General features: G+C 42.3%; 1 protein-coding gene across 1 annotated transcript in view; it reads right to left on the reverse strand.

Annotated features, from left to right (window-relative positions):
* Window positions 1-712: 712 nt before the first annotated feature.
* ABLIM2 (actin binding LIM protein family member 2) overlaps window positions 713-21,199 on the reverse strand; it is a 797,090-nt gene continuing 776,603 nt past the window's right edge. The window contains exon 21 of the mRNA XM_078678529.1: window positions 713-1,762. Coding sequence (XP_078534655.1) covers window positions 1,649-1,762 — 114 coding nt within the window. The 3' untranslated portion in view covers window positions 713-1,648. The remainder of the gene's footprint in view (window positions 1,763-21,199) is intronic.

Consider the following 21,199-nt stretch of genomic DNA (forward strand, 5'->3'; position numbering starts at 1 on the left):
CAAGCCGGAAATGAACTGCACATCAGAGCCTCATCAGTTCTTGAACTCTGCAGAATATTGGCATGGCCCATTTAGCCTGCTTCAGTGCCAGAATACCCTCCCAGGTGAGTTGTGTGCTATAAACAAATACAAATAATATGGCCTTATTTAAAGTTTGGCAGGGCAGAAGATTGGCCCCACCGAACACACAGTGTATCCGCCCATTCACAGGTGGAGAAGCACCACAATTTAAATAGTAAAAACTCAGTTGACTGCTTCCCAAACCTCAGGCCAGGATTCCAGGTCACAATGGCAGTTTCATCGTCACTGGATTTTCATGTACAAGAAAGCCAAGCAAGGTATGGCCAGCCGGGTTAGAAAAACAAACAACAGCCCTGACACATTGACAGAAAAGTCCCTGTGTGTCAGGGCCACTTAGTTGCACAAAAGTAATTGAAACCTCTCTGCAAAGTCCTTTGCCTTCAGTGCTTCCTCTCAACAGAAAGAAGCATTGGCTGGCGGCCCTTCACCTGGGAAATGGGAACTGGAGTCTCCGCTGGTCTGTTGGGTCATTCACCAACGAGTAAATGGCCATTTTCTTCAATATGTCTGTGAAGAAGTGGCTTCTCTGCTTGAAAAAATTGTTACATATGTAAGGTAAGAGATGTTAAGAAGAAGGTGAGTGGGGAAAATATAATGTTGTAGAGTTTGTTACACAAGGTAAGAAAAAAATGACAACAATGAAATAGGTACCACAAGTTTTTTTTACAGCAAACATCAACCACCACTTTAATGGCTTTAGTTTACATGCCCAAAAAATGGAGCATGGAAAGAAAACTTTTAAGCACATGGTTTTAAAGTTTTCCATTGTTTTTAAAAGGCAATAATTGAAAAGAGAACAGCATAAAGAATGGAAAGAAAACTTTTAAGCACATGGTTTTAAATTTTTCAATTGTTTTTAAAAGTCAATAATTCAAAAAGAAACAGCATAGAGCATGGAAAAAAAACTTTTAAGCACATGGTTTTAAAGTTTTCAAATGTTTTCAAAATATCATAATTCAAAAGAGGACAGCAGCACAATACATTTTTGATAAGTAAAACCTTTGCAGTGTGATCCAGTCTAGTAAGTAACAATTTGATAGGTGTAAAAAGTGAACTTATAACAAGAATCGAAGCACAATGACTAGACGGAAAGTGCTTTTAGTTATGCTTTCATTCAAATAATGAACCACACATAAACAACTGCAATAATATGTGGCTAACATGCTTCTCTTTGGCCTTTACCATACACATCTATCGACTCTCCATTCAGGAATACCTTGTCTTAAGTGTCCATTAGCTAACTTTAAATATTGGCTATTAACATTCCATTATGCTGGCAGCCATCTTGAATTCCTTGCATCACGCTGTACTGAGGTTTTTCCCGAGTGTGTTGAGCATTAGCTGAAAGCAACAATTGAACTCCGTTGTACAGTGACTATGACCAGGAGGTACAGAAAGAGCCAGCTGCTCATGCACAATTAGCAGCCTGTGCATTTCCTATATAATTTTCTTTTCCTCCACAAGGCGGGAAGCAAGAAAGCTGGACAATGGTTCAGCTGCAGATACAGGATGATAGTTCTTTCAAAGAGTAGGCTTTGTTCTTCCGGTGCACGAGTACTGTGTGAGGTTAGAAAAGCAGGGCCTTTTTCTTCAGATCGTTTCTTTTCCACAGCGCCAAGCGATCAAATTCTTCGATGGTCATTCCAAAGACGTCCTGGAACTCTTCGGGCGATAAGTGTCTCTGAAAAGGAGGCACATCATTAGTCACATCTTCAAAATAATGCCCTTGCCCAAGGTCAATGACAATGTCATTAATGTCCTCATAACATCAGACTGCTGGGTTCATAATCAAAATATTTTAGGGTCAACTTACAAAAACTCTTGAAAGACTATAATTGCATAGGGCTCAGATATGATTCATGTAGATGTGCACGCGTTTTGGGATCATGGAACCGCAATCATACTAGGATTCTTGTAATTTCCCTGGCAAAACAAACATTTTGCCAGGCCCAAACTTTCCTTTTTAATACAAATGTCACACATAGAGTAGGCCCTAAACAGCCCATAAAGCAGAGTGCAGTGTAAAAGCTGGACATGTACTTTTAACTTTGACTTGTCCTTGTAGTGAAAAACACTTAAATTCATTCTTTACTACTGCTAGGCCTGCCTCACCCATAGGAAAATATTGGATTCGCATATTACATTTAATAAACGATGAGTTTCAATTGGGAGCAGGCAGGAATATCGAGTTTGGTGTCTAAAGAACTATAATTTTAAGCCCTTATAAATAGCACGGTCAGATTTTAAGTCACAATTCTGAAAATGCCACTTTTAGAAAGTTGTGTATATCATAACAGGTAGTGATCCTGTAAAGGCAACAAGGGACACAATCCTAGATTGATAGTATACAAAATAATACTCCCTACACCATGAATTTATGTAATGATTGTGGAGGCTACATGCTTATTCCGTGCCTCTCATAACCAACACTTGTCAGAAAATTATTTATATTCTTCTTCATGTGGGTCCTCACACTTCTATACCTTTAATACTTGCATGACATATAAATCAAGACACACTGGCAAATATATGACATAAAATAAATAAACAAATGTTGACTACAAACTCTCTTCCTTGTAGATTTTTTAGTACATCCAAAAGTATATATATTCGTCAGACAATACAAAATATAATCACATCACTGGTACTTCAAACCAAATTAGGTTAAATGCTCACACAAATGGCATAACTTGTTGTTACATATATTTACATTTATCGCCTAGTACTTCTATTACCAACAATCATAAGTGTCCAACATATATCATAGTACTTCTGTAATCAACAAAAATGTCCAACATATATAGTGCTTATTGTAATAGCAGACTAAGCATAGTGTCCGACAAAAGATGGATTTGTGTCACTGCGGATATTTTACTTTCCTCCAAGTGCACGGTCCTCCAGATATCGTGGGGCCCTATGTGGCTGGGGTATGTTGTTCTTCAAGTATTCCAAAATATGAGATGTATGAATCCTCTCAGTTTTTTTAAGGTTGTTTTTGGTCTTGTGCAGGTATATATGCCCTCAGCCCAAGTTTACCTACGCTGACGGATTTTGACCTTCTGGATGGGCCTATTGGTTTAGTGAAAGTCTTGCTTAGGGCTGTATGCTTTTAAGGAAACTGTATGTGGAACATAAAAGGGGGCATTTAATGGCCTGTATTAAAACAATGGTGTAACAACATCATGTTGATTGCCATTGGTGGGGCCCTTAACCTAAAACATACCATGTTTTTGTTCTTTAGAGTTCAACTGGTAACACACTGTGGGTGATCTTTCGTGTTTCATGCATGGGCAGGGGATTCTCTGCCTGTAGTGCAACCTCTAAGTCGAGGATAGAAGACGAAGGTATAAGACTTCCAGGTTTGACATATAAATCGACACACAAGGTGCTGAAAAAACGTGTTGTGGGGTCTTACTGATGTAAAGGTGACTTGTGTTCTCCTTCATCTAGACCTATCCTATATGTAAGGTAATATGGTGTTGGTATCGGAATGATTCTTCTGTGGGATAAAAAAATAAATTGTCTGAAGTACATTACCCAAACTGGTTGGGCTTCTCTTGTCCCAGCAATTTGGTGCATGCAGCCTATTCACCGGTCTCTTGTCCCAACCATTTGGTGCATGCAGCCTGTTCCTGGATAACACGTCTGGGTGTAGTTGACAGTTAGACTTTGTTTATTTTTCCCACACAATAGAGGGATTAGGTGTGCCTGGATGGGCCATCAACGGGCAGGATGGGGGCGGAGCTGGGCACAGCCCCACTTGCAACTGAATAGGCTATGCCATGCCTTCACACAAAAGACTTGCCACCACTGCATTGTTCATGCAGCCAGCTTTAGCCATGGCAAGGGAGGCAGGAAACTCCAAAGAAAATTCTTTAGTAACTTCCCCTACTTCAAAGTGGGCACCAGGTATAAATATTGGATCCCCAGACCCAACTCCCTACACTCATGGACTTGTGGCTACTACAGAAGAAGGAATGCTGTGCTGCTTTGCTGCCAGACGGATTGCGACTCTGCTGCTTTGCTGCCTGTTGCCCAGCTTGCTGAGAAGGAAGACAGAACTGGGAGACAGTGACTCCAGGGGTCAGCTGATTGACCTAGTTTGAGCTGCAGGGACTTACCAAGCTCCAGAGGCTCCCTACAACTGCCCATCTGACCTGCTTTTTGGGCCTGCTACTGGAACTAAAACTGGACCTGCCAGAGGCCTGATGGCCTCTGCTGGAGTGCGTTCATGGCCCCCTAGAGGTGCCTCTCAGGTCCTGCACCCTTGGCATGGGTGGCATTAGTCGAGCTCTCTCCTCAAGAAATGGAGACTACCTGAAGTTGTGGGATCTTCATGACCAAGTACTGGCTCATTTATGCCAAAATGTTGCCTTCGGTGCCGTCTGCCAACACAAAGTTCCACTGAACCCAGCTCTTTGCGCCTGGCAACGCGAGATCTGCACTTCGCGCTAGAGCATAGATAGCCTGCTGTGACCGCCAATGCGAGCCTCCAGCAATGACTGTCTACGACACCCAGCCTGCTCTTCACACTACATTGGTGACCATCTGATACACTCTCCATACTATTCACGGCCCCTCCACCACGAACAGAACACTTGCGTTGGACTTTTTAAGGTAATTTTTTCAGAAGGACTAACCTTGTATGTGGCCTTCTCTCTATCGTGGTCAGCCTGAACTTGTAACTTTCACCTAGTCTCGCATGACCTTATATCCACGGGTCACATTTTGTACTTTTAGGCACTTAACTTACCTGAAATCTTTAAAACTGCATATCTCCAGTTTTACCGATTGGATATTTGTCGTTTTGGTGCCAAATAATTTATTAAATTTAGCTCTATTTTTCTAAGTTGGTGTGGGATTTTTCTTGCATTTTGTTATCACTTTATTACTATTGTGCATTGCCTCTAAGTTAAGCTTGGCTTGACTGCTTTGTGTCAGGCTGCCAGAGGGTTAAACACGGGTTAAACTGGTGTTTGCTTGTGACTCCACTGTGACAGAAATTGTGGTTGCTGCTTGAGTAAGATTTCCCCCCCTCACCCAGTAACCCAATTTCAAACACATACATAAAAACATTGTGCTTTGTAGTCAGACATTTGTATGCTGCACTCCTTTAGATGTAGCTGGATGACTACTGAAACAGAATAAACTTTGTGAAACATTTTTAAAATTTGGATTTCTGCATAGTGTTTGTCACAGTTACCTCCTGAGATCCGGGGCTCAGCCCTTTGCCCTTCTAATTCTGGTGTTGCGTTTGTTCTGTGGATCTATATACATAAAGGACATCACATGGCACATCTCCACTGACAACGCCAATAATACCTCTGCAGTCACAATCTATTTCTTCCTTCCACATTTGTTTTCTAGAAGCTCAATGTCCTTTTAATGTCAGTACAAACTCAGGGGAATATGTTACAATAGGGATGCAATCTTTAAATGTGTATAGGATTATTTACGTAAACAAATGGAGAGAGTGAGGATTATGATGGGTACGTCCCTATCCCCGGGATATAGTACAAAAAACACAGTGGAAGAACCTACTTGTAAAGTCGACTCAATAGTAGTTATATGAGTGCCAAAAACCCATTAGGTTTATAAAAAGAGCACTCACCCACCAACCTAGTTGGTGGCATACTTCAGCATCGGGGTCCCAAATGGGTAGCCAAATGCCACCTAGTTGTGCTACAACGCCTGATTACAGGGGAGCTGGATTTGTGTGATTGTGTGAAGGGAAAGTGCTAATAAAGTGGTGCTAATTAAAAATGTCTCTGGGAATCCTTACTGAACGGTTTTTATTCCCAGCGGCCCAGGGCAAGGTTAAACAAGCATTTGCAATGCAATAGGTTTCACATTTACGCAGGTTTAAGCTATTGGCATTGTAAATGACAATGCCATTTATTTATATTTTAAAAACAAAAATAAAAAGCATTGTTATTTGCAATGTCAATAGCTCAAACTCACGTAAATGCGAGACCTATTACATTGCAAATGCTTGTTTGAATTTCTTTTCATAATTGCGTAATCCAGCGGCTGTTACATTTTCTCAAAGTTTTGGTTTGGTAGATGCAGTGGTCGTGAATAGTGGGAGGCTGCATGTTGAATACAAGCCGACTGCCATATTTTTTCAACAGTTAGTTTGGTAAGTGGTGGCGTAGACGGGCATAGGGGAGTTTGCATAGTGAATACTTGTCAGCTGCCATGTTTTCTGAAAGGCTAGTTTGTTGGATGCGGTGTTCAAGCGTAGCAGGAGGTTGCTTATTGAATACTAGCCGGCTGCCATATTACCTCAAAGGTTTGGTTTGGTGGGTGGGATGTTCGGGCATGGGCGAGAAGTTCAGTATTGAATACGTTTTAGCTGCCATATTTTCTCAACGGTTAGTTTAATTTGGTGGGTGTGGGGATATGGATGGAGGTTACAGATTAAATACAAGTCGGCTACTTTATTTTCTCAAAGGTTTAGGTACGTGGTGAGGCATGGTGGGAGGTTGCATATTGACTACGATTAAGGTACCATATTTTTGCAAAGGTTTAGTTTGTTGGGTGGGATGGTCGGGCACAGCAGGAGGTTGCACATTGAATGAGTCAGCTGCCATATTTTCTCAACAGTTAGTTAGGTGATGGGGCATGGCGGGTGGTTGTGTATTGAGTAGGAGCCTTGTGTACATTCACATGTCAGTACATGCAGCAGAATTACATACCACAAGCTCTCAGTTTGGATATTTACATCTCTTGCTTACCTTCCCTCAATCTGGACCAGTCCTCTATCTCAAAAGTCCGGAGGATTAGGTATGTGTATTTACCCACTTCCTCGGGCAGTGGCAGTTTTTACGGGATTTAAACAAGTGTGCAAGAGAGTGTTACTGGACGATGGGTTAAGGAGTTATCAAAGTAAAAGAGGAGTGGGAGTGAAATGAAGACCAACCCCACATGGATTTGTAGAGTTTGGCTAGGAACATGGCAGTTGTTGGACAGTCCAGGTAACTTGTTTCAAGGTGTCGTTCTCAGGCCCTTCCGTCTGTTTGATCGCAGCTCCTGTCCTTGCATATACAGATTTGTATATTATTTGTCCATATGGGCTCTTTAATAAAGTTGTCATATGTCAACAGGGATGAGTTTTCTGGTTCTGGTTCAGTTATTGTCTGTCTTGGAATGTTACGAGGTTTGCTGAAATTCAGTCTTTTATAATTTCAACTTTTTTATTGGAATTTCTCTGTATAAAGTAAACGTAATTAAACCATTAACAGTAACACAAGCTGTGTTTACAGCTATCCATTCCCGTATGTCCTCTAATTGAACTTTGCTCCTAAAGTCTTGCTGATGTCTTTCCCGTCTAGACATAAGTGTGCCACGTATTTTTTTAATATATTTAGTTATATTGGTCTGCATAGGGTTCTAGTAACAGGCGATGAACTTCCTGTGAAATGCTGTTCCTGTGTATAGAGTTACATTCTGGGTGTATGTGTGGGCGCTCGGTGGCACTGTGTGTGTGTGTGTGTGTGTGAGGTGGAGCTGGGAGTTGTGCTCCCGCGGTGTTCTGGACTCACACACTCGACGCATATTTTATCTCCCTTTGCAAAGGAATGTAAGTGCGCATTCGCCCCCTCAGCTGTGGTTTATTAATAATTTGGGCTTGTATAGTTAAAGTACGTAATAAATGTAGTGTTTTTGGTTCTTATGCTTGCTGCCGACCCTTAGCGGGTGGACAGAGGAGGCAAAGCAAGCACGTCGAGCAGGTGAACTTTGAGCCCCCCATTTCCCTCTCTTCAGGAGGGAGTCGGGTCGGCACACTTGCATTAGTACAGCTCTGGGCACATTCTTCTGTGAGTACCAGTGTTTGATGTCAGGAGCCGTCCAATCGGGGCAGTCGGGCAGTTGTTCACGGTTCGTTCGTTTATCCTGGCAAATAAACAAACCCATTTCCTGATTGTTGCAAATAAAAAAAAAATGCAGTATGACAAATGCAATATTGAACATTCTGATAACGTTTGAAATTTGGGGTATATCTGAGGGTACAAGTGGGAAATAATTATATCACTATTTTTCATCGTGAAACCAAAAAAAATGGCTGTAAACTGGTCTTAGGCCTCTTACAACTGATCAAATCGGTAACACAAAAGAGACTGAAACTGGTAACTAGCTCAGGTGTAACCTAGTGTGGGGGAAGCTGGCTGGGTGTATGCTGTCGGACCTCACAGAAGCCCTGGTTCACATTCCAGCGAGGAGCAGTCACCGGAAGTACCTTGGCTTCTTGCTGGAGTGCGCTCTTCAGTCAAGGTCTTTCCTGGGGCCACGGAGAGCGTTATCTGCTTCCCAGATTCTTGTTTTCATTCAGAGCTGTATGTGCATTCACTTTCACGGTGCATCTGTATTGTTCTGGAGGGACGCAGAGAGCGTGCAGGATTTCCAGCATCCCTGTGTTGTTGCCGAAATGAAGATGGCAGACGAACATCGTCTCTTCTTCCAATCGGGTTAATTGGTTCTGGGATTACTGGGGTCATAGTGGTGGACTCTGGTTGAATGTAGTTATAATTCACAAGACGTAATGTCCAGGCGCAGAGAACACTTTCTAAAACAAGCATTATTTAAGAAGAACGTTGGATGTGGCATGTCTCGGCGCAAGTTTTCTCCAGTAAGACCAGCTCGCGCCGGAGCATAGGGATCTCTTATCTTTATGGGGCCATGTGTTTAAACACATGGCCCCATAAAGATAAGAAAGTGCTTCACGACAGCTGTGAAGCAGGCCACCGAGTCCAGATCGCAAGCAAAAGGGAGGCAACCAAAACACCTAATTTCCAATGGCAGGTCACCGTTTAACATAAACGGTGACGCCGACCAAAGAGAGTGAGATGTGGGGCTTAAAGCCCTCTTCTGAAAATTCTCTACTACAAAATCTCTCACGGAGGCGGAGCAGGGCTCTGTCCTGCAACGCAGGCAAGACCTAAAAAGGAATACGGACAACATCAGGATAAATTGATCTTAGTTGTCACTGTAGTCTACATGTTTCAACTTCTTTTAGAAATAGTGAGGCTTTCTTCATGACCAGGTGAGATGAGTGAAGTTGTGGCAAAAACACGCCACATGTATAATGGTGCAGCACACACGCTAAGGTGTGCTGTACATGCGGTGGTGTTTGTGCACTTACGGACCCACTCGAGGAACACTAGCTACAAGTTTGTTGTAGCTTTTAGCAGAACCCGGAAGGGGCGCCCGTCTGTAGTCACACATTCATCAAGACAGAGCACCAGCCGTGCACCTATTTGGGATCTTCTCGTAGTTCTGGAAGGACAGACACCACTGCATGTCTAGGAGACTATCATGACTAAGTTGCGGTAAGGTATATCTGATGGTGCATGTATTAACATATTTGTCCTCTCTAAACAACAACTTTACCTCATGGACAACTCGGACTTTACTTTAAAAAAAGGTTGCAAAATGCCAGATTACTCTCTAGTGTAGGTCAACCTTTACTCATGTATTCCAAATTTTCAAGGAAACATTCTGAACCACAGCTTTTCTCCAGTCATCATCACTGATACATTTAAGTTTGGCCCATGCAACACTTGCCACCAAACAATCTACATCCTGCTGATCGTCTAATACCTCCTCTAGTTCATCACCTGACTATGAAAGACGAGATTAATTATCTGCTTTTTTGTCTTTTTCTCCTGGAATATACTCCACTTCGGACACAGGTCAGCATTTCACGCTTAATCACAGAATAATGACGTTCCTGTGGATTTAGCATACGTAAAGCGAAAGTAATACTATGTTCAGAACAACCTTTCCAGTGATACCGAACTGCCCTGATCCCCACACCACTGGTATCAACAGTAATATATGACTTCCCTGGTAGGTATAGAGAAAGTAAAGGGGCATAAGAGAGTCCTTTTTTGATTGTGGTAAAAGTATCTCCTTGCACCTTGCCCCATATGAACTTCAAGTTCTTCTTCAACATTGTACCTATAAATGCATGAAGTTGCTCACAATCCCTTGTGGCTGTTCCTTTTCAATCATTTTGAACAATCCTGGATGTGGGATGTGGGACAACATGCCCACCTGATACAACATGGTCAAGATATTCCACTTTCGGTACTATAAACTCACATTTAGCTTTCCCTAATTTCAACCCTTTATCTTTAAGGGCAGAAAGGCCAGCACTCATTCTTGAAACATGCTCATCATAATCTTTTCCATAAACCATAATGTGGTCTTTGAAAACCAAGGCACCCTGCAATCTCTTCAAAACTTCACCAATAACCAGCTGAATTACAGCAGAAGCAACTGAAGCGAGTTTGAACGGCATGCTGCAAAATCGGAATACCCCAGATGGTGTAGCAAAAGCAGTGAGATGACTAGACTCTAGCAAGAACCACTTGGTGGTAAGCTGACTTCATGTCAAATTACAGGAAAACATTTCGCACCAGCTAATGTGGTAATCATTTCCTCAACCAGGTTAAAGGATATCCAGCTTCCCATGTAGCCTTGTTCAGAATTCTAAGATTGATACACATCCGTAAGTCATTGTTTTGCTTGCATACAATGACTAGCCAGCAAAAGTACCAAATTCACATTTGGTGGCCAGTACTCAAAATGAGGCAACATATCAAAAGCAAACTCCAAACTCCAAAGCAAATTGTTTGTTTGTGAACAATGTATGTCGTGGAGATAAACAAAAGACTCCAAAACAATAGAGAAAGCGTAAAGGTATTGACAGAATCACCCTCCAAATAGATTTGCAAAAACAAAAGGATTCTATCAATGTGTGATGGTGATATTTTTTATTTTTAATATGCGTGTAGTGTAACTTATTAGCCCTCTCTTAGAATAGCAAAGATGAGAGCACTGTGTCTTTTTTAAAATACCCCTCACACACTAAAAAAGTCCTTTAGTGTCATGCTTCATCATTGGGGTCTTCCCGTCCCTCTACGGGGCGGGGCGTGCTGCGACCTACGAGCTACGCGGGAGCACTAATGATTGTGACAGAGTTATGTGATGGTGCACAGTGAGTGATGTCAGTGACGTGTAGGGACCTAAATATGTGAGTGTAATATAAAAAATTAAAAAATTCCCTGGCTAGTAGAAAAAATATATTTTATTCACTTCTCTGGCTGGGAACATTAAGAAGGGGGTTTTGGGGTAGAGCAATTAGCTTGCTACCTGGTCTACATGTTTCGTAAGCAGTCCCCTACTGCTTACTCATCAGGACCTTCTAGTGGTCCCTACTGAAAAAAGTGTTCGGTTTCTAAAGTGGTAAGCCTACAGTCCTACAAACTAACAGCAAAAATCAGCTGGTAGTTTGGGCTTCGGGGCATGAGTCTTATTCCTACCCTTGTGCCACGGAGCGAGGAAGAGGACCAATGTCGTCACAGGGTGTGACAGACCCTGGGAAGCCTGCCTGAGTGAAGGCAAGAGCAATTGCTGTGATGCCGGGACCTTGTGGTGCAAGGAGTGCATCCTCAAGTTAAGAGGAGACCTGTGAGATGTTCATGGAGAGGAGACCTGTGACAGATCCACAATGAGAAGACCTCTCAGAGGTCCACGAAGAGAAGACCTGTGAGAGGTCCAAGGAAAAGTTGATGACAGAGATGACAGGACGTGATTAAGGGGGTCCATGGGAAAAGAAGATCACAGTGAGAGACCTGGTCAATGAAGAAAGAAGAGCAGAGAATCAGTCCTAGGTTTAGGGAGTGACCAGGAAGGTGCAAGTGAAGTGCACATCATATGGACAGGCTTGGTCTGGAAAAGGAAAAGGAGAAGACGGGAAGAAAAGAAGATGGAAGAGGAGAAGAAATGTGTGGCATGAGGCCACAGCACTACAGCACAAAGAAAAAGAAGAAGAGAAAGAATGGAGTGTTGCAGACACCTGGCACACTGCAAAGTACAGAATAAGAACTGTGAATGTTATTGCAATCAAGTGCATCCCAAAGTACACCCAAGGAGCACTGGACATCTAGTGTGGAGCCCTGTGCATATGAAACTCCCAGAAGTCAATGAGCCATATTTGGCACCAGGGGAGGCTGGACGCCCAAGAACAAGCATTTGCATTGGTGAATCTGACGCCTGCTGCTGAGAGCAATTTCGACCATTGGAACACCACCCTTGGGATTGCACATGAGGCTTGAATGTGGCCCTGATGAGAGTTCTTCAGTGACCCCTTGACGATGCCTATGAGAGGCCTGCACAGCCCACACAGTCCTATGGCAATCCAGGGGCAAGGGCCTCAAGGGATTTCTGTGAGAGGGGAGTCCTGCTAAGACAAACATGTCTGTAGCCGCTCCACAACAAGTATCAGGTAGTACCGAAAGCGTGCATGGAGACTGGGTATCCCCCAAAAATGTCCGGTATATGCCTGTGCACTAGACTCTGGATGGCAGGAATACAATGACATTGGAACAACTACCATTGAGGCAGACTGAGTGACTTGAAGGAGGGACTGATAGCACTGCATCCATGGCCATATGGTGTGGCATGGGAGGGATACTATTCAGTCCACACAGTCCCGTGTAAGCCTGGTGAAGAGGACCTTAGAGGACCCCTGTGAGAGGGGAAACTTGATAAGAGAGGGGAATCCTAGTGAGAGAGGGAAGCAGGAAGATTTGCTCGACTATCGTGTATCTGGAAGCACTGTGGCATCCAAGGAAAAATCTTCAACAGTTGCCGGAACGCCATTGGTCATTGGAGGATTGCTATCCATGGAGCCAGAGCGCCTTTGAAGACGTATCATTGACAGACTACAGGGGCTATCCAACAACCCTGAACCAGGGACACTCAATTATAGCATCTAACAATAGGTTCAGGTAAAACCATAAAAAATCACATACATGGAATGAAAAATTAATTAGGAAAGAGAAAGAGAAGCCTATACATATACAAAAACAATTCTGAAAAAACAATTAGGATTTATTAAAGTTATCATTTATTAAAAACAGTAACGCTCAAGAAAAACGTTGGCAGGGACAAGAACAAACGATTAACAAGCCAAACAAGTGGCTAACAAGCAAACATTATATGTACAAAAAGGAACAACAAAAACAAAATAATGCGTCCTTTATGAATTTAGGGCCACAGAGGCGTTGACGGCGTTTCAACCGCTGGGTTATTATGTGGTCATCATCAGGACCAAAAGGTTGCTTGAGCGTATAATTGCTTCGTCTAAGACAAATCAGACATAAATGCACTTGTATTTAGGCGGAAATTCGGAGCTTGGAGAAATTGATTGCTAACTGCAATCCAATAGATCATCATAGGACCACTCAATAGTCCTCTCGGGTAACTCCAGGGGATACGAGTAGACGGCATATAATTATGCCCCCAGTTGAGCCCAATGAATCGGCGAAGTTCAACAACATGCACCCTGTCACTCGAAAGCTCTCGCCATTGGTGAAGACGTATCAGCAACAGAATACAATATTGCTCCACATGCATCCTAACAGCGAACATTGTAAATAGACTTCCATGCAGTGAGACCAGGTGGGACAGGACCCACAGTGCTGAGGTAGACTGTAACAACTTGGACTGGCGAGTGAGAAATTCAGACTTTATTTACAATGCCATTCGTGCTCACAGTAGGCTGGTTAAAACAACGGAGGCGTGTCGTGATACCTGGTGCTCCCAGCTGCACTTGTCCACTGATCCTGTCCTGCAAGCTACCTGAATGGACTCAGTGGAGTTTTTTTGTTCTGTCAGTCTGTTCTCTCCCACAGGTTGGACTTGTTGTCCCATTTGTAATAATGTTTGGGAGGGATGTAGTGACCGGCTAGTCATGTTCTAGTGATTTTAAGTAACGTGCTTCCACCAGTCACTCCTAGAGTGCTGCCTTCCACACTCACCCCACACCCATCCATCCATCCATCACAGGTGTCACAGGTCATGTGACCCTGCTAATAAAAGTGGCCGGGCGCCTGGGCCACTTCCAGAATGTATGTCACTGTGTTTGTGTGGTCATTATAACTGCATGAAGGGCCTAAGGCCCGACCCTTACAGGTGGAGATACTTAAAGAGCGGACCATCACCCATCATTCATTTGATACTAAGACAGTGTCGGGCTGGCCTATAGGGTAATCAAGTAGTGCCCGATGGACTGGTCTGACAGACCCATGCGTGGGCTGTTTTTCTGGCTCTTTGTGGGCCTATTTAATGGTCTGCTCGGCAGGATTTACTGCTGAATTCCCTCTTATAGAAACAACCATTGCCAGCAGCAAGCTCAAATCCATGCAGTCTTCCATACCTTGCAAAACTCTTATACAGTGTGTCTTTACAAGTTCAAAACAACCCCGATTTGCAGAATGTGGATCACTTTTTTAGCTATCCGATTCGCTAATAGGGGATATTTTCATAGCCATCAGGTTCGATAACGGGCGCCACTTCTATTTTGGTGCTGGGCCTATATATTCTGTCCCAGTCCAACCCTGTACCAAGAAGTTATACTTTTACTTAAACTACCATCGCTCTTCAAGTTGCTAAATATCTATTTATTTATACATGCAAATAAATGGATGCAGGTTTCATAGAGAAGAAGCAGGCTTTAATACGAGGAAGAAAAGGCCGGTTTGGCGGTGCGGGGAGGGGAGGGGGAGTTATTATATTTACTGCTCCCTCAGTAATCCAAATAGGATTGTTTCTCTGCATTTGTCAGATGAGTTTTGTGTCAGTTTATACAGGGTAACTGTATAAATAAATAAACTGTACTTGACGCATAATGAAGCATATAGTCTACATTTTTGACTGGTCATTTTCAAAACAGTTTACTAAATTCCCAGAAGCAATTTTACTACATTGGCAGTGTTTGCAAACGTAGACAGTAACGCAGTCTTGGCAAGTTGTAGTAGTTTCCAGAAACAATAGAACTCACAAGGGGGAACAGCCGATAAGAATTAACTCTCCGTGTGCATGCAAACACAGACAAGCTGGTCTCACGTGAGGCTTGATGCACAAGAATATGAGGCTTTTCTTATCAATGACGTGCCTGTAGCCCACCCTTTTGAGGGAACGCTGTCCGTAGAAACAAAAAGTTGAGCAGATGTTATCTTGTGACTGAGGTGCGAATCACAACGTTTTTATCCTGTAAGAGGGGTCGCTACCGATTTAGGGGTGACATTCTTCTGAATGTCAGAGAGAAAAATCACACTCTTGTTTCGTAGAAAAAAATTGGGGAATCGATTTTTCGCTATGATCTATTATGTAACAAGGTATACAAAAAAGCTTTGAAATTTGGAATATTACCCTAAATCGATATGCGTACCCCAGTAATCCTACTGAAATGTTAGAAAAATAATAAAAGCTTGCATAAGAGCAGTACTGCTTGTGTTACACCCTTTGAAATTTGGCTCAGTGTCAAATCTGTGTGCCTCTAGGGGTAGTAAGCGCTATATAAATTCAATTAGAATGCAATACAATAATACAAACCACAGACTCTAGTCTCCATTGGGAGAAATATTTATCTAGTGTTTAAGTCATCCACATAAACCTGAAGGCATGCAAGTTCTAATGCTGACGTCACATGAAGGTCTGCTTGGTGGTGGGCGGTTTTATGCATTCCCCTGTGATTGAGCTCTGTAAACAGTGTAACTGGGGTGGAGATATAACTAACAGATGAGCTTCTCTCGGGTAGGCTGGGTGCAAGGGTGTAGCTAACAATGGTGCAGCAGGTGCAGTGGCTCTAGGGCCCAGAGTCCTGAGGGTCCCACTGAACCCTTTAAATTGCAGCATTTTACTAGCCTAACAGCAGACAAAGGGGCCATTGTCCTTGCTTGCACCAGGGCCCATTGGATCCCAGCTACGCTACTGGCTTGGGAGACCAGCCTGATGGGCATGTAGGCTCCCCTGGCACTGCATTGAGCATTAAGAGACTAAGGGCCATATGTATCAACATACCCTTTTGCGATTTCTTAATAGCGAAAATTAAGGAATCCCTATTTAGAAATCGCAAAATGGTATGTATGTAGAAAATCACTTTTTATTAGCGATTCCTTAAAATTCCTTAATTGCGATTAACAAATTGCTAATCGCAATTAAGGAATAATTTCCCATTCATTTCTATGGGCCAGGAGGCCCATAGGAATGAATATGAAATTATTCTCAATTTGCGATTCGCAATTTGCTAATTGCAAATTGAGAATAATTTCAAGGGTGCAGGGGTGTCTCAAGAACACCCTGCTGCACCCCTGAAAATGACATGTGTGCGCATATGGCACACATACATGCCCTAAGGGCATGTATGAGCGTCACATGGCACCTTTACAAATTGCATAAAGTGCATTTGTAAAAGAAATCGCAAATTACCACCGACTACAAGTTGGTGGTAATTTGCGATTCCCTAAGGCCATTTTGGAATTTTTTATTGCATCATACATTGCATTTAAGGAATCGCAAAATTTGTGATTCCTTAACTGCAATCGCAAAATAAGGAATGGCAAATTTTGCGATTCCTTATTTTGCACCCAAATACTTTCATACATACCATTTTGCGAAAATGGGTTCGCAAACGCCGAAATTCTGCGAATTTCGGCGTTTGCGAACCCATTTGGCCTTGATACATATGGCCCTATCTGAGGCTTCCATTGCCCTTCAGGGAATAATTTTCTTTAGCCACGAAATGGTGGGAAGTTGAGGGAAGGGGCCACCTGCCAAGTCCTAGGACCACTGACCTCCCCGCCAACATAGTGGTCTGCCCGCCCAATCTACATGCAGGCGGACCATCAGTTTGGCCAAGGCGGAGATAACGTTGCCAAACTTCTCCAATGGCCTTGAGGGGTAAGGGTCGCAGGAGAAATGGATACATGTGGGTCAGCACAGTTTAGAAAGACAGACATGTAGTAATTTGTTCTTGTTCCTTACCGCCAGGAACAGTAAAATGGTAATAAGGCTCTCTCCGCCTTGGGAGAAGACTCCAATGGCCAGGGAAGCATTATGTTTTCTCTTTTCTAAAAGAAAGTACCATCTCAGGATTATATTTTTGTAAAGAAAAAGCCAATACTCTTTGCTACAGAGCTGTATCCTAATAAAACAGCCATGCAGCAAAGAGTAAATTGCATTGGAACCACTGGGATGGTGGTTCCTGCCAATGCTTTTTTTGCCTGCTTGGCTGTCATTCATAAATGAGGCTGGTGATCCGTCCGTCAAGGGAATGGATTCATTTACTCCGTCCCCTTTGTGGAACGGTGAGCCCTCCTCCTACACCTAAATCAGGCCCTTAATTTACCTGTCCCTAAAAAAAACCAAAAATGTAAACTGACCTAGTGTAATGTACTCTGGTGCTCATGTAAAGCGCTCTGATGCCTTAGGCCCGAGTTTGCAAATAGATAAAACTTCAAAAATAAAATAAATAAGTGCTAAAGTAGAGGTACATTTTAAACTATATCTTATTAGGTTTAAGTTTTAGACAATAACAATTTTGGATGATTATAAGAGCTTGTGGTTCACACCCTATTATCCCAGGCCACAACTTGATAATTATCATGTAGCAGATTGATTTAAAGGCCTTCTAACAGCATGTATACTAACAGCGGTTTTCACAACATGTTTAGTGTGAAACACAAGCCATGCTTTATGTCAAATCTGTATTCTTACAAGTAAAAGCTAATCAGTCATGTCATTCATTCAACGTTGAGAAAAAATGCTCTTCATGTGGTTGGGGTGGTGTGTGTTTTAACATCTGTGCAGCAGAACTGCAGAGCTGGGAGGAAAACTTGGAAGCGAACATTTCATTACTGGATTTTGGTCAACATTTCTGGTGAGGGATAAATGGACGCTCCTCTTCTGATGGGTCACAGATTTAGATGTCGGCATCCACACCCAAGTCTAAACCAACACGTGCGGTCGGTGCTTCGGAAATTACATTCTGGCACAATTGAAATAAAAGTGTATGTTTAATATTTTACATGTGGAGCATTCTAATGAAATCAAACAGGGATATCATTGAATGACTGTGTACCATACAGCCTCTAACAGCTGAAATAAATCACAGGGATTAGTACATTTCAGTTCTGAACTATTGTTTTAAGTTTTGACAGTAGAACTCATTCATTTACAGGCCAGGAATCAAATTTACTTCGTGTATGATGAAGGCAAAGGTGTTTTAAGGACTCTAGAGCTGTTTCAAATGTACACCAACATCTTCAAAGATATAATATCACAATCAGCTGCATTAAAAACCATTATCCACATAATTATAAATATTCATAAACTAATCAACACATAAGAAAAGAGAGACAATTTAAGAAACATTAGAGGCCTGTTTTAAAATGCACTGCACCGTGGGTACAGAGTCATTTCATGCCTCTCAATTGATATTACCTTCCAGAATCTGTAACCAGATAAAGGGGCTCTGGTATTCTAGTGAAAGGGCTCCCTTGCTTAATTTGTAAACAAAAAACATAAATGGTGGGGGCCCTCTTCAGGAGGCAACTTCCAATTGCACTGGCAATTGCTGGTGTCAGCACTGCCAGTTATAGTAATTACATCGCTTACTAACCATCACTCTCTTATATGTGTGAGAATCCAGACACTTCTAGGCCCTAAAGCTATAAGAATGACTTTGATGGCAGGTATTAGTCATTTTAAATTTATATTGAATTATTAAACAACTGCGGTTGTTCTCGTCTCTAAATTAGACAAACAGCACCACCATGTTGCAGATTGTCATAAGTGCTGGTGTTGACAATTTAGCACCTGTGCCGAGCACCAAAGGCCACCAGCTCAAATAAAGCATCGCAGGACCCCACTTTCAAGTGGCTCTCACCAGGATCTGGAACTCCATGCCCTGGAGATCAGAGCAACATTCTAATCTGAATTATACAAAATGAAACTAAAGAACTATTGCTCGAACTCCACCTCTTTCAAAAAAGCACACAGACCTCCTAGTCATTAGTATTGACAGACTCTAAAATAGGTCATAGAACGATGGCCTCTCCATAATCCCTCCTATTAATATGGTCTTGCCCTATAGTCCTCATCTAATTAGAGACTCTGTTCTTGATTTAGAGTAGACTGCCCGCTCTGTTTTTAGTCAGATGGACTGTCATGTTTTCTACGGTGGTGCCTTTGCTGTTGTAAACCTTGCACCGATGGACTGAAGGATTTGGAACCATCGGTGTAGGTGCCTTACACCATCCACCTTATTGAGAGTGGATGGCCTGATTTAATTTTTTTCCATTCCGGACTGCCAGGGTAACCCTGATGCTCCCAAGCTGAAACAAGTTACAAAAGACCCCCACACCATGGGACACAATTACAAGGGCCATCGCAATCTGAGAGTTTGTTATTGAAAAACAAAAAAGTTTGCAGAGTGCCTCCCTTCAACATGGCGGCACACCTAGTAGACCTTTGGTGCCTTTAGAGAGGCCTTTACTCGAACATCCAGGATTTCTTATTTATATTGCCATTAATCAGTCCTTTACAAGAATACCATGCCAACAAGTGTTTCATCTGTTTATGTTAAAACAAGACTTCATCAGGGCTGAAACGTAAAATAATGGCATCATAAGAAATGTAAAACTTCATGAACTGCAGAAATAAGGGTGAGGTGTGAGAAGAATCTCTTCACCAGGAATTATTTTCACCTGAATGGTGCCATACCCGTCTCTTGCTGGATAACTTTGAGTTTGTGAGACGAGACATTTAAACCAAGTGTAAATGGAATGTGATAAAGTTGGAAAAAGATAAGGTGGTAGAGCTCCATGTGGAATAACTGGGACAGAGGTTTTCGTCAGGAGTCTATGTGGTGTTGGCTTTCCGGAGGTCTGTAAGGAGCCAACACTCACAGCTGACGGGCATTTAATCAAAGGCTAGCTTTCCATAGAACACACAGAGCCAGCACTCTAATCTGTAAACTATAGGATTAACAGGTATTTATTGCTTTATTTATATATAAAGTGTTATATAGCGCGAACAAGATCCAGAAGGATATCATTAAACTGGGTTTACAAATTGCTTTTTATGTATTTTTATAGTACGTATTCTGTATTTCTATGTTGATGAGCACTATCATTCTGTGGTGCTCAGATACTGTAAAAGTGTAGTCCTTCTATTTTTGAGAACTGTCCCGTATTTTTTTGGTTTTTAAAAGCTGGTCATCCTACTTTTTCTCAATGCATTGAATGAGTCATAGTTAACAGTTTTTATGTTTTTGTTGTGTTTTGAATAGGAAGGGTGTGTTGAAAGTTGCGAATTTAGTAACAGTGCATCTTTTATGTTGCGACAGTAGTGATAATATTGCTTTTGATTAGACACTCTGCAACATTTGTCAATCTATATAATTGATCATCTTTACAAGGACTGTCATCGGCGCATTTGCTTTCCACACTACTTCACCCATCTCCACAAAAGTTTATACGCCAGGATTTGACGAATTTGGTAGCACACAATCTTCATTTTAACTTGTTGTGTTGCCTAGCCACCATAATGAGGGTCCCTTAGAATGTTAAGCAGTCAACTCCCTTTTACCCTCCTTGGAACTCACCGTGTGACGCAGATCACAATTCAACAGTATTCAAGCTGGGTAAATCATTCAACAAGTTTACAGCATAGGGGCTATCATAACGATGGTCTACTTCAGTGTACAGTACTTACAAGTTTCCTTCACACTCCGCCTAACGTGTAACAGCTATATCGTAATTAAACCACGTCTGGATAGTCGGGTAACCTTACAAACGGTTGGAGTCACCAATTGTCATAATTTCAGGCTTCAGGGCCCCAAAAAACACCATCCTCTGTCACCTTAAAGCACTACACTCCGAAAACTGTTGCGTCATGAAGGACGTCCTCAAATGTACATGTACGTGATGGCAGTGACCGCTAAATTTGCCTACCAGGCCCCTGCATGTATTCTCAGTTATGGGTACTTTTGGAGCTCTATTTACTTTTATGTTTAGCTCAAGCAGTAAACCTGTGGTATATTTACATTGGCACTGACATATAAAGTTTCCTGCTTTCCTTGCCAGTTTCGAGGGTTGTGGTTGTTTTATCTGGCTTCTGTCTGCCCTTTTATCCTTGCTTCACCCCTCCAAAATAAAGCAGAATGGAATGTTACACTCCATTACACAGCACATAATACCAGTACACTCAATGCCACATAATTAGTGCATAACACACAATCCCACTCCACATAATCCATATAATT

This window comes from Lissotriton helveticus, chromosome 2_2, assembly GCF_964261635.1.
Source record: "Lissotriton helveticus chromosome 2_2, aLisHel1.1, whole genome shotgun sequence".
Lineage (NCBI taxonomy): Eukaryota > Metazoa > Chordata > Amphibia > Caudata > Salamandridae > Lissotriton > Lissotriton helveticus.